This window comes from Pogona vitticeps, chromosome 2, assembly GCF_051106095.1.
Source record: "Pogona vitticeps strain Pit_001003342236 chromosome 2, PviZW2.1, whole genome shotgun sequence".
NCBI lineage: Eukaryota > Metazoa > Chordata > Lepidosauria > Squamata > Agamidae > Pogona > Pogona vitticeps.
The window spans coordinates 7944358-7958129 of record NC_135784.1 but is presented as its reverse complement, the minus strand read 5'-3'; the positions used below and the strand labels follow the sequence as shown (position 1 = coordinate 7958129).

Genomic DNA, 13772 nt, shown 5'->3' with positions numbered 1-13772 from the left:
ATTTGGGGATATTCAAGGAAGAGCCAAGACGTCTGGGTGGGTGAGTGGGGGTCAAGATCTGACCGTCCAGGGGCAGAGAGACAAAACTCCCCCCAATGTCCCCTCTGAGCAAGGCATCTGGGTGGATGACCCGTGGTCCTGCTGGGTTTTCTGGCAAGGAGACCCCCCACCTCTCCCCTGCATCCTGCCTCCACCTGTCAGTGCACAAAAAGGGATGAGAGAAATTCACTGGGGTCTCCCCTTAGTCTCTCCTTCTCCCACTCAAGGTTCAAGGGCCCCCACTGGCGAAAGCTTGGGAAGGTCCGTCTAAGGCTTCCTAAGATTCGTTCCACACCCAGATCACCATCCTCCACTCTAGTAGAGGAAACCAGGTTGGAAGCCTGTCCTGCAGCGGGAAGGGGAGCAGAGACCATTTGGGGCAGACCTGGGCTTGTACTTTCAAAGGCACCCCTTCAGGTGTGGAAAATGAGAGGGGAGAGCATGTGACACGAAGTGAGGGGAATAGCATCACGAGAGATCACTACAATCCTGCCCGCTTGCTGGTATTCTGACCCTGCACCACAGGCTTCTGCGGTTTAGCCCACAGCGCCACCACGTCCCTTCCCTTACTTCCAAAGGCACTCCTTCAAACCCAGTAAATGGGGGGATGTGGCAGCAGGTGAGGGGAAAAGCATCATGAGAGACCACTACAACTCCCCCCCCACCCATGGGGATTGCCTGCTGCACCCCAGAAAACAAAGGTGGACAAAGCTGGGTGGGAGGGATACCTCCAGCCTCATCCCACCAAGTCCCTTGGGGTACAAACCAGATCAGCAGGATCGCCGAGGATCAAGTCCTGGATGTTGGTTCTTTTGCATCCTCGACTGACCTGGCGTTTAGCAGCAAGAGTTTAAACCCAGAGGGTTGGTCACCCAGGCTATCCGAGCTGTTTTAAGTTTGGGGATGGCTTAGAGCTAACCAACATCCTTTCCCCTCACTTTCTGTCTATCATGGGGCTTTGAGTGATTTTCCCCCACCAGATCTCCCCATGCCCTGAACAAGTCCTGTAGCTGTTCTCCGATTTCCCCCCCAATACACACACTGTGACTGTTACCATTAAAAGATATCCCTCCACAAGGAGACAAAGACCAAGTGAGCAGCTTCTCCCCAGAGTCGTCTGGGAGTGGGGAAAATATCTCACACAAGAACGAAAAGGAGGAGGGGAGTATTTATGGAGGTGGTGGTGCTTTAATATCTTCAGGGAAGGAGGAGCCCCAAGACGTAGTTGTGGAAAGAGTCCTTTTTAAAGCTGTCTTGGAAGTAGGGGACTCATGTTGCATGGCTGGACTGCACTGTGTGCAGGTGAGGTTCTTTTTATACCTGCAGGAAGGCAACGAGACAAGTCAGGGAGGCCCCAGGTGTTGCCAAACTCCTGACTTCTCTTTCTGACAACAGAATTTGAGGGTAGGAGGGAAGAAATACAACCCATCAGAAGTCCCAGCCTTACACATTATTCTGTAAAGGACACGACATTACCATTCGTAGGAGGGTGCTTGAGGTTCATGCAGAGTCTGAAAAGGGGTCCACCATTCCCATGGAGGGATTTGACCCCTTCAAAGACATCCTAGATTTCAGGCAAATTGGCTGGATCAGTCCCTGCCCACTCACCTCACCTTCACCTACAGCCCCCAAGTCACTTTTCTGGCGCCCCCTCCTTTCCCTGCATGTGTTAACAGGGAAGCAAAGTCTGTTGTTTTCTGCTTCCCATCATCCATGCCAGCTAACTTGAATGGCCACATTTTTCTCTCCGGGTCTGTAAGAGGCCCCTCCAACTTCTTCCTCCTCTTTCCCTCCTCCCTCGTTGTTGTTTATTTCTTAGCTGCCTTTCCATGTTCGTTTTTCTGCTTTCCAAAAGTGAGAAAAGGGGGGGGGGTGGAGATGTCTCTCCACAAAATACGAAAAGTGCAAAGCCAGGCACTGTTAGGAAATGTCTTTTGTTTGCTTTATCCAAGATGCCTCCAGACTGATCGTTGCTTTTTTCTCCAAGGCAGGGGTTGAAAGTGAGCAGTTCCAAATCCCTCTTAGCATTTCCAAGGTAAGCGAGATGTCTTTCTTTATTCATAGCACAGAATAATGGTGTTGGAAGGAATGTTTTAAGGTCATATAGCCCTATCACCAGCTCATTGCAGAATATAAAGTGTATCTGACGGATGGCTGCCCAATTATCCTTCAGCCTCCAGTTCCACTGTTGTCCTGCTCAAATAGTTGGGAGGTTTTTCCTGATAATCAAAATCTGTCTGTCTGAGTGCATTGATTTGTGTCTTACACTCTGGTAGGACTGAGAACAGATCCTGCCCCTCTGAATGATAAACTTTCAAGTATTTAAAGAGTGTGTTGATATCACCCTTCAGTCTTCTTTCCTGAAGGCTCAACATGCCCAGTTCTTTCAGTTTGTCTCCTGGGGCTTGCTTTCTAGCTTCTCCTCAGTTGCCCTTACTGCCCCCCCCCCGAGCCTGTTCCTGGTAGTCTATAGGAGGCCTAGTAAGTGCCGAGTAGGGAGGAAGACTTGACATGATGTGGAAATGACATCCCTATGAATGCAGCTCAAAAGAGCCTTTGAGCCAATTTTTTTTGCAGCCGATTCCCATATTAACAGAAAGGTAGTGAATTCCCCATCACAAAAGGGAACAGCAGGCAGATATGCTTTTTCAGTGTTCTTGGCTTTTTTAAATTAGGTAAAATACTTTTCCTGCTCGCTGCGTGGCTTTAAGAAAACACAGGTGTCTGTTCGGAAAAGTGAAAGAACTACACTCTTCAGCCACAGATTCCCTGTTTGTGTTCCTGGACACAGGATGGAGAATAGAGGGGAGGAGACCAAATGGTTCTATGTACCTTCAATTGTTTTACATTTTACATTGTTCTTGATGAGCCCAGCTGAAAAGTTTTGTGATACAAGAGGAGATATAAATATTCAAAAGAAATAACGAATCCTTTGTGTTTAAAATGAGTTGTGAGAGTGAGAAGACAGAAACGATATTGTCAAACCTGAACCATCACAACTTTGAGAATTTGATTATGGTCCTATGCTCTTCCACACTGAACTTTTCTGGAGGTGCTGCCATGTTCACTTTGGACCTGAACATGGAAGATTAGTTAAAATCATAGGTAGTTTATTTTTGCACCATTGAATTCAGAAATTGGCCAACACACCCTGCAATTTATAGCTTCCTAGCTCAGTTTTTTTCTGGGAAAGGTTCATTACTTGTCAACACCCATTCGTAAACATACTTTCACCTTGTAGATCAAGTGACTTCGGCCGTGATGTTCAGAAACTGCATATAAATACAAAAGTATATTTTGTGCATCCACGCTTGGATGTTGTGTTTGTAGAGATATTGCAATAGTGTTGCGGTCACAAAATGAGAAGGCTGATAGTTTAGGTCAGTGATGGCGAACCACAGCTGGCACGTGAAGCCCTTTCTTCTGGCATATGACAAACCTTTTGAAGTGGCTGCAGCTGGGATTCCCCATTTCTCTTCCTGTTCTGGGTCCTTTTAAGTTCCTGTCCGTCCCCATGATCCCCCCTGAAACTGCTACCTCCTGTTCCAGTTCTGGTCTTCCAGGTGGCATGGCAGCCACTGGTTTCTTCCCCACCCCCTCATTTTGGGCACTCGAGCCAAAAAATATTTGCCTCCACTGGTTTATTTATTTATTTATTTATTTATTTATTTATTTGATTTATACCCCGCCTATCTGGACTACCAGTCCACTCTAGGCGGCTTCCAGTACAAAATCGGACAATAAAACACAGGCAAGTACATGCTAATTCAGAACAGGTACAATAAAATAAAAAAAATTAGTGAAAGTAAGAGAAATAAAAGGAAAGAAGAAAAAATAAATGAATTAAGAGTTGGCTGGAGGGAAGGCCTGAATAAACAACCATGTTTTTAATTGGGTTTTAAAGATGCCCAGCGTAGGGGCCGCGTGAATCTCCGGAGCGAGATTGTTCCAGAGGTGAGGAGCCACCACCGAAAAGGGCTGGGTTTCATGTCTTCTCCTTCCGGGCCTCTCTTGGCCTCAGGCTCCTCAGCCTCACCTCCTGACTCGTGCGGGTGATACGGGTAGACCTTGGTGGAAGCAGGCGTTCCGCCAAATATCGAGGTCCTAAACCGTTTAGGGCCTTGTAAGTAAGCATTAAAACTTTGAAGTTGACACGGAAATGAATGGGCAGCCAATGCAATGGCGCCAGCTTTGGAGAAATATGATGGTATTTCTCACTCCAGTGAGGAGTCTGGCCGCCCCATTCTGCACCACCTGAAGTTTCTGTATCAGCCTCAAAGGCAGCCCCATGTAGAGTGCGTTACAGTGGTCTAATCTTGAGATTACGAGCGCATGCACCAAGTTAGTGAGCGCCACTGTGTCGAGATAGGGTCGCAGCTGGGCAATCCGCCAAAGATGGAAAAAGGCGGTGCGGACTACCGAAGCCACCTGCATTTCCATGGTGAGCGTCGGGTCCAAACATATGCCCAGGCTGCAGACCCCACTCTTCGCGGCCAGGGCAACCCCCCAAACGTGAGAGAGTCACCCAAGCCACCTACCATGGGGGCACCCACCCTCAGAACTTCTGTCTTGTCCGGGTTCAGCCTCAGCCCGTTCTCCTGCATCCATTGCAGTACGGCCCCCAGGAAGTGCTGAAGGGACAGGACGGCATCACCTGCAGTTGGTGAAAAGGAGATGTAGAGCTGGGTGTCATCGGCATATTGATGACACGAAGCCCCACATCCCCTGATGACCCCACCCAGCGGCCTCATATAGATGTTAAAGAGCATTGGGGAGATGATCGACCCCTGTGGAACCCCACAGTTGAGACTCCACAGGGCTGAGACACTCTCCCCAAGCTGTACTCTCTGGGGACGGTCCCCCAAGAAGGAACGGAGCCAGGCGAGTGCCGAGCCACCAATTCCCAACTCAGAGAGCCTGCTCAGGAGGATACAGTTTTCGATAGTATCAAAGGCCGCCAAAATGTCAAGAAGGACCAGCAGAGACATTTTGACCCTGTCGGCCTCCCTCAACAGGTCATCCTACCGGGTGACCAATGCCGTCTCTGTACTGTGGCGCGGCCTGAAGTCAGACGGAAACGGATCCAGGGCATCTGTTTAGGTGATCACCAGATAATTAGGAAAGCAAATAGTCTTAGAGAGATAAGTTAAAGAAATCTGTCGCACACAGAGATGTCTGCCAGCAGTCTTCCAGGCCTACTATGGTCCTGGGCAATGCCCCCCAGGAGGACTCCCTTTTATTAGTGGTACAGATTTTTGGTAGTATACAGATAGATGACAGAATTGGTCAAAGAAAGGCTTTGAAGTTAGCTCTCTATCTCTAAGAGGAAGAATGAGTAGCCACATCTCTCAGAAACAGCTGTGTCTTCCCAGGAGAGTTTTACTCTACACTGAAGAACACTGAAGAACAGACAACAGCTTAGCAATCTTGGGGATGGCCCTCCCACACAATAGCATTAAAAGTACTCCAAAACTCTCATTTGTTCCTTCCTATAAAGAACCATTTCTGGTTTGTCTCTCTATTTTTCCTCTTTCTGGCCAGACTTGTTTGGCAGTTCAGCCTCTGCCTGGCTTCTCCGTGCTCTGTGCCTTGGCTGTCCTAGCCTGCCTGCAGGAATGCTCCCCAGGAGGAAAAGTGCTCCTTTGCACGACTTGCTCTTACATTTGCTGAGGAGGAAAGGGTGAGAGAGAGAGTCAAGGTGCCTCTGACCCCTTTCCCCAACCTGTAGAACCAAAGAGACGGTGAATAAATGGGGAACCTCAGAGCTGTGCCTGTCAAGCATAAAACCATATTTTTGTGAGTACTTCCAAGATCCTTCTCAGAAAAAAAGGGGTGACTTTCTGGGCAGGCAGTACTGCAAAATTTAGCATATCAAAGAGTTCTGTGCAGCCCATCCCCCATAACATGCCAACTTAGAAAGACCCCTTCCCCCAAAAAGAGAAACTTGCATTATATATGTGCTCTAGTTGGTGGACAAAGCCTTCATGTTTTAAATGGCATGAACAGGAGATTGCACCACCATCTTCTGGAAGGAAGATGGTGGCACAAGCATTTCCAGCGGCTAAGCACTCCAGTGAAAGGAAAGTCTGATGCTGGAAAGAAAAATACTGCATAGTAACCTGGAATGTAAGATCTATGAATCTTGGGAAACAGGAGATGGCAAGAATAAACATTGACATCCTGGGCATCAGATAACTAAAATGGATGGGAATGGGTGAATTCAATTCAGATGGTTACCATATCTACTATTGTGGGAAAGAATCCCGTAGAAGGAATAGAATAGCCCTTATAGTTAAAAAAAAAAAAAGTGGGGGAAGAGCTATAATGGGATATAATCTCAAAAATGATAGAATGATTTCAGTACGAATCCAAGGCAGACCTGTCAACATCACTATAATCCAAGTTTATGCACCTATCACCAATGCTGGAGAGACTGAAATTGGCCAATTTTATGAAGACTTACATCACCTTCTAGAACTGACACCAGAGAGGGCGGAGGCTGGTCACAGTGAATCCAGCAGCTGCTGGGAACAGCTTCCGGGAAAAGCTGGAACCACCCAGTCTGGGGTCCCCCTAGAAAGGGGAGACTTAAGGGGAGACCAGGAGAGGTCTCTCTGAAGCAGTTGGTGAACCCAGATGGTAGAAGATTGGGCAGCAACCTGATTTTTCTTCCCTCTGAAAATTCACCCGAGCACAGTAGATGGGGCTTGTGAGCAAGCCGTGTCTCCTAAGAGAACTCTCTGCCTGGGACAGAGAGGATTCTGAGTGAGTGTACTCCTAAACTAGGCAAAATGAGTCCATTGTTTTGCCCAAGGCAGCATTCTCCACTCATTCACCAAGTCTGACCCGATTTTCATTGAGAACCCAAAATATAATCATGAGTTCCAGGGATATTAAAATCTCCTAGCACTCAGGAAAATACTGGACTCAAGGTAGCAATGTTCCGTGGCCTTGTAAAGAAAACCAATTAAGTAATTCAATTGAGTAATTGTAGCAATTATTCTGTTCAAGAGGCCAAATTCCAGATATTGAGAATATGCATTTTATTAGAAAAATAAAGTTCTGAAAGAATTCAGTTTATGCAAAAGCAAAGCACATATGAACATTTCCATCATAACCAGTTAGAAAGGTAACTAGTTCCTGCTATTAAAAAAAACCTTACTATCTACATGAAAATAATAGGAAAGACAGACTTCCCCTCTATCTAAGTACAAAACTTCATCTTAAAAGAATTTCGTGAACTCCATAGTCCATAGTCCATTTAAGCATTCAAAGTTCATTCAAAACCATACCGAACATCCAGGAAATCCAAACTGCATTAGACCATGATGTATAGTTCCATGTAGAAATTCATTAAATGGAAAAAAGTCATTCTTCTCTCTCACTCATCCTCCATTTTCTCTCCTTGCTAGAACTAATCCCCTCCTTCTCCTTCACCGTTGACAACCAATCAGGAGTGAGCAAAAGACAGAATCACCCTGCCTTCCATTCTCATGGGATCAGATGCATGTTTACCTAAGAAAGTTAGAATGTTTAGTCTGTAGGACTCATCTCCCTCACTAGGCCTCTGTTTCCAAGGAGACCAGATAAGAGCTTGGTCTTGGTCAGCTTCTGTGAGAAAAACAGCATCTGGAATTTTCCAATACAAGCACACAGAATCCAAGATGGATTCTTTCAGGCTAATTTCACAACTACAAATCCCATCTGAAAATTACTTTCTAGCGTGGTGGCGCTGTGGGCTAAACCACAGAAGCCTGTGCTTGCAGGGTCAGAAGATCCGGCAGTCATAAGATCGAATCCACGCAACGGAATGAGCACCCGTCGCTTGTCCCAGCTCCCGCCAACCTAGCGGTTCAAAAGCATGCAAATGCGAGTAGATAAATAGGGACCACCTCGGTGGGAAGGTAAACAGCGTTCCGTGTCTAAATCACACTGGCCATGTGACCACGGAAAGATTGTCTTCGGACAAACGCTGGCTCTATGGCTTGAAGAGTGGGATGAGCGCCGCCCCCTAGAGTCGGACACGACTGGACAAAAATTGTCAAGGGCAACCTTTACCTTTCCATAACCAATGTTATCACAGGGCTTTGTTGCGGTGCTGCCAGTAGCTCCAGAGAAGAGCTCTCTGGAAAAACTGGAACCGTAGAGTCCGGGGTTCCCTTTTTGAAATGGGGATCGAAGGAGAGTCTAGGAGAATTCTCTCTGAAGCAGATGGTGAGCAGCAGAAGGAGAAGAATGGGAGGCAAACTCGGACTTCTTCCCTCTGAAGAAATCACCCAGCACGGATCAGAGGCGGGGAGCCATATTGGCACTGAGCCGTGAGTAACCCTTTACCGGGGGAAAAGAGAACAACCAATATAAGCTTAAAATATATAAGCCTTTGATTTAAAAGATGAAGCCTTTGATTTATGAAACAGCCCCATTAAGTTTTCAACTTGCAATTGTAACATTCATTTGTTCATTTAGTCGCGTCTGACTCTTTGTGACCCCATGGACCAGAGCACGCCAGGCCCTCCTATCTTCCACTGCCTCCCGGAGTTGGGTCAAATTCATGTTGGTTGCTTCGGTGACACTGTCCAACCATCTCGTCCTCTGTCGTCCCCTTCTCCTCTTGCCTTCACACTTTCCCAACATCAAGGTCTTTTCCAGGGAGTCCTCTCTTCTCATGAGATGGCCAAAGTATTGGAGCCTCAGCTTCAGGATCTGTCCTTCCAGTGAGCACTCAGGGTTGATTTCCTTTAGAACTAATAGGTTTGTTCTGGCAGTCCAGGGGATTCTCAAGAGCCTCCTCCAGCACCACAATTCAAAGGCATCCATTCTTCATTGGCACCGTTTTTTGCACTCTCCTCTTTCACCCTCATTACAAGGTTCTTTAGTTCCTCCTCAAACTAGAGTGAAAATAGTTGACCGAAAGGAGAGAGAACAATCGGCGAGCCGTGCTTGCCAGCCTGCCTCTTCAAGGCGAACTGACTCTTAAACAGCAAGTTTTTAAACAGCAGGCTGGCTCAAGGTCACAGACAGACAGTGAGACGGAAAAATTTTATGTTTCTGGAAAAAATCCCAGAGGAAATACTCTTGAACAGGCTTCAAGGGACTGAAATCTTGCGAATGCTGTTTAGTCTGTTTTTTTCTTCCTAGTTTGTGTGGGACTTTGAAAATAAAATCTTGTCTTCGGAGCAGGAGGAATAAGCTTTTGGGAATAAAAAACAGACGGTGAATCATCAGTGTGACGACATAATTGGCTAGATTGAAGAGCTGGGGAAGCCAGGACTGGAGTCGAATGGGACTTTGATAATAGAAACTTGTTCGGTTTTAGAAGGAGGAATAAATCTTTGGGAGCAATAGACAGTCAATCAATCATCAGCGAGAGGAACATACCCAAATAGACTGAGGACCTAGGAAAATAAGGACTGGAATTTTGAAGGATTACAATGATATCTTTTGGAGAGACTGGTTCCCTGCATTTGCTGTTTAGTCTGGACTTTCTCTTGGTTGGACTGTGTAGATTTTGATAATATTGCCATAATATCTGGGCAAGGAAGGGAGGACATACTCAGGGGAGGTATATGATGATGGGTTTGGTTTGTTGATATAATAGTGGAATAATAAAATATTATTTGTACAAACCATACATATTGAAAAGATGGAAATGACCTCTGAAAATTTTAAATATCAACTGTTGGGAATTGCCAGATAAAGAATGGCAGGTTACCATGCAAATGACAAAAATAACAGGATTTCAGCAGGTAAATGAGCGCCTCAACCAGGTGGAAGACCTGATGAAAGGGAAACCATAGTTAAAGGAAACTGTACTAACTCCAGAACAGTTTTTATTGAGAAAATAGAGTCACAGAAACAAGAGAAGGGTACTGAGAAAATACGAGAAGTACTAGAAATGGATACTCTTTCAGGCATGCTGAACGTATGTCCAAGACAGAAGGAAATTGAAAGAGGGGATGTATTTTATAATTGCTCTCAGTTTCCTGATAGAGTTGGAATAACTTAGATTTAAATTAAAGCTGATATTTAGAGGATAATCAAACAGTAAAAAAGAGTATAAAGTTGTTTTTTGCATTGAAAAGTGAATAGATTAGATGATTGTATACTTTGTGTTCTCCTATCCTTAAAACCCTTTTCCCATCCCTTCCACTTCCTTTTGCCTTTTGTATTCCCTACCCTATTCCTAGTAGTTTAAAAACAAAATATTTAAATAGAACTGATACCAAAGAAAGCTGTTCTTATTATAGGGGACTAGAATGCTAAAGTCGAGAGATAAGAGGAACAACAGGAAAGTTTGGCCTTGGAGTTCAAAACGAAGTAGGGCAAAGGCTAATAGAGTTTTGTCAAGAGAACAAGCTGGTCATCACAAACACTCTTTTCCAGCAACAGAAGAGGCGACTCTACACATGGAAATCACCAGATGGGCAATACCGTAATCAAATTGATTATATTCTCTGCAGCCAAAGATGGAGAAGCTCTATAGATCACGGGTTCCCGACCTGATGGGGGGGGGGAATGATGACTAAATGCATTGTCATTTTAAAAGTCACTCTGGTTATTTTTAATTGCAATTATTTTTACATGAAATCTCACCTAAAAGGTTTTCTGCACTAACTCTATTGCCAAGATGCAAGTACAACCATTCCATTAAAGATTAGAGTAGGATTATACAGTATACACTGAGCCTCGTGGCGCAGTGGTTAAAACGCTGTACTGCAGCTAAAACTGTGCTCACGACCTGGGGTTCAAATCCCAGGTAGCCGGCTCAAGGTTGACTCAGCCTTCCATCCTTCCGAGGTCGGTAAAATGAGTACCCAGCTTGCTGGGGGGGCAATGTGTAGCCTTTATAATTAAAATTGTAAACCGCCCGGAGAGTGCTTGTAGCGCTATGGGGCGGTATATAAGTCCAATAAATAAATAAATAAATAAATAAATATTTTCAAAAATCTTTCTTCATGTGTTTTCTTTACTCATTAAAAAGCCTTTTTATGCAAACGTGGTGGGGTTGCGGGTTACTGTATGCTTTTAAAAGGTTCTCTGCTATCTTCCTCTTTTTTTACTCAGATAACAAACCAAGGCCAGCAGAATTCTTCAGCTATTTCGACAGGGACCAGAACCCAATGTGAAGCAGGAAAAGAAAACAGTTAGACACCCAAAAGGAGACAAAAAGACGGAATGAAAGCCAACCAATGACAGGGAAGACTATATCTCCAATTCCACATAAAGCTGATTATTAACAAACTCCTGATAGTTGGGAAAAACGTCAAGGAAAAGGAAGGAGAACGTGTATCACAACACTGAAATGAGCTTCAGATATCCGTAGACATGGCTATGTTGACCCAAAGGAAAAACTAAATCAGTGAATGGAACATGGAAAGACTATGAATATGAACAATAATTTTCCAGGTGAAAACCGCCCCAAGGGGGTGAAGCAGTATAAATGCCTCCAGTGTGGAAAGACCTTCAGCAAAAGCAGTCACCTTACTACACATAGAAGAATTCACACAGGGGAGAAACCATATGAATGCATAGAATGTGGAAAGTGTTTCAATCAGAGTGATAACCTTAAGTCACATCAAAGAACGCATACAGGGGAGAAACCATATAAATGCATAGAATGTGGAAAGAGCTTCAGTAAGAATGGTCACCTTAGTTTGCATCAAAGAACTCACACAGGAGAGAAACCATATAAATGCATGGAATGTGGAAAGAGCTTCAGTGATAGTGGTGTCCTTAGGTCACATCAAAGAACACATACAGGGGAGAAGCCATATAAATGCATAAAATGTGGAAAAAGCTTCCGTCGGAGTTCTGACCTTAGGTCACATCAAAGAACCCATACAGGGGAGAAACCATATAAATGCATGGAATGTGGAAAGAGCTTTATTCAAAGTGGTAATTTTAGGTCACATCAAAGAACTCATACAGGGGAGAAACCATATCAATGCATAGAATGTGGTAAAAGCTTCAATCGGAGTTCTAACCTTAGGCTGCATCAAAGAACCCATACAGGGGAGAAACCATATAACTGCAAGGAATGTGGAAAGAGCTTCAGTCAGAATGATAAGCTTACGTCACATCACAGAACCCATACAGGGGAGAAACCATATAAATGCATAGAATGTGGAAAGAGCTTCAGTCAGAATGATAATCTTAGGGTACATCAAAGAACCCATACTGGGGAGAAACCATATAAATGCATAGAATGTGGGAAAAGCTTCAGTCAGAATGATAATCTTAGGTCACATCAAAGAACCCATACAGGGGAGAAACCATATCAATGCATAGAATGTGGAAAGAGCTTCAGTCATAGAGGTGTCCTTAGGTCACATCAAAGAACCCATACAGGGGAGAAACCATATCAATGCATAGAATGTGGAAATAGCTTCAATCACAGCAGTAAACTTAATTTTCATCAAAGAGCTCACACAGGGGAGAAACCATATAATTGCATAGAATGTGGAAAGAGCTTCAGTCAGAGTGATCACCTTAGGTTCCATCAGAGAACCCATACAGGGGAGAAACCATATAAATGTATGGAATGTGGAAAGAGCTTCAGTCAGATCAGTAAACTTAATTTGCATCAAAGAACTCACACAGGGGAGAAACCATATAAATGCATAGAATGTGGAAAGAGCTTCAGTCAGAGTGATAATCTTAGGGTACATCGAAGAACCCATACTGGGGAGAAACCATATAAATGCATGGAATGTGGAAAGAGCTTCAGTAATAATGGTCACCTGAGTTCCCATCAAAGAATTCACACAGGAGAGAAACCATATAAATGCATGGAATGTGGAAAGAGCTTCAGTCGGAGTGGTGACCTTAGGTCACATCAAAGAACCCATACAGGGGAGAAACCATATAAATGCATGGAATGTGGAAAGAGCTTCAGTCAGAGTAGTACCCTTAGATTGCATCAAAGAATTCACACAGGGGAAAGACCATACAAATGCACAGAATGTGGAAAGAGCTTCATTCGGAGCGATACCCGTAGGTTACATCAAAGAACTCATATAGGGGAGAAACCATAGAAATGCGTGGAATGGAAAGATCTTTATTCACAGTGGTGTCCTTAGGTTACATCAAAGAACTCGCACACAAAAGGCAGCTGAATGATGTGAGTATCCAGATAGTGCTTGAATAACATAGATTTAAACTAGGATGTAAATTTAAGTTAAAACCTGGAGGGCAATCAAATTGTTGGAAAGCAGAAAGTCAATTTGATATTGCAAGATAAATAAATTGGATCTCAGTACATATTGTGTTTTCCTCCTCCTTTCCCCCCGATATCCTTTACCTTCTGTACCACTTACCTTATCCCAAGTTATTAATAATAAACCATATGAAAGCACTGAATGTGGAAAGCTTTAATTAGACAAATAGCCTTAGTTCTCATCAGAGAACTCAGATGGGGAAAAACTGTAGAAATATACAGAATGTGGATAGAGCTTCACTTGAACAGGTAATCTTAGCTTCTGAAGTTTTCAAAACATTTATCTTAATGGGAGGCAGACCTGTTGTCCTTAAATTGAAAACTGCTTTTTAAAAGATGCTTCAGATGTTCATTATAAATTAAAGCTTTTAGAAAAATTACAGCTGGGGATGCAATGTCCTTTGCAGATCCTTGTTTTGGTTTTTAAAAACCTACTGATAAGAGGGCATAAGTAGCTCATTCAGTTTGCGCTGGATTCCTCTGGAAAGAATAGACAACAAATGCTGACATGAAACAG

At 44.2% G+C, this 13772-nt stretch overlaps 1 protein-coding gene across 1 annotated transcript in view; it reads left to right on the top strand.

The window, feature by feature from the left end:
• The window catches only part of LOC110070817 (uncharacterized), a 41331-nt gene extending 27933 nt beyond the window's left edge, over nt 1-13398 (top strand). Inside the window, exons 4-5 of the mRNA XM_078387989.1 lie at nt 6638-6647; nt 11516-13398. Of these exons, the coding sequence (XP_078244115.1) occupies nt 6638-6647; nt 11516-13073 (1568 nt within the window). The 3' untranslated portion in view covers nt 13074-13398. The remainder of the gene's footprint in view (nt 1-6637; nt 6648-11515) is intronic.
• The last annotated feature ends 374 nt before the right edge of the window (nt 13399-13772 follow it).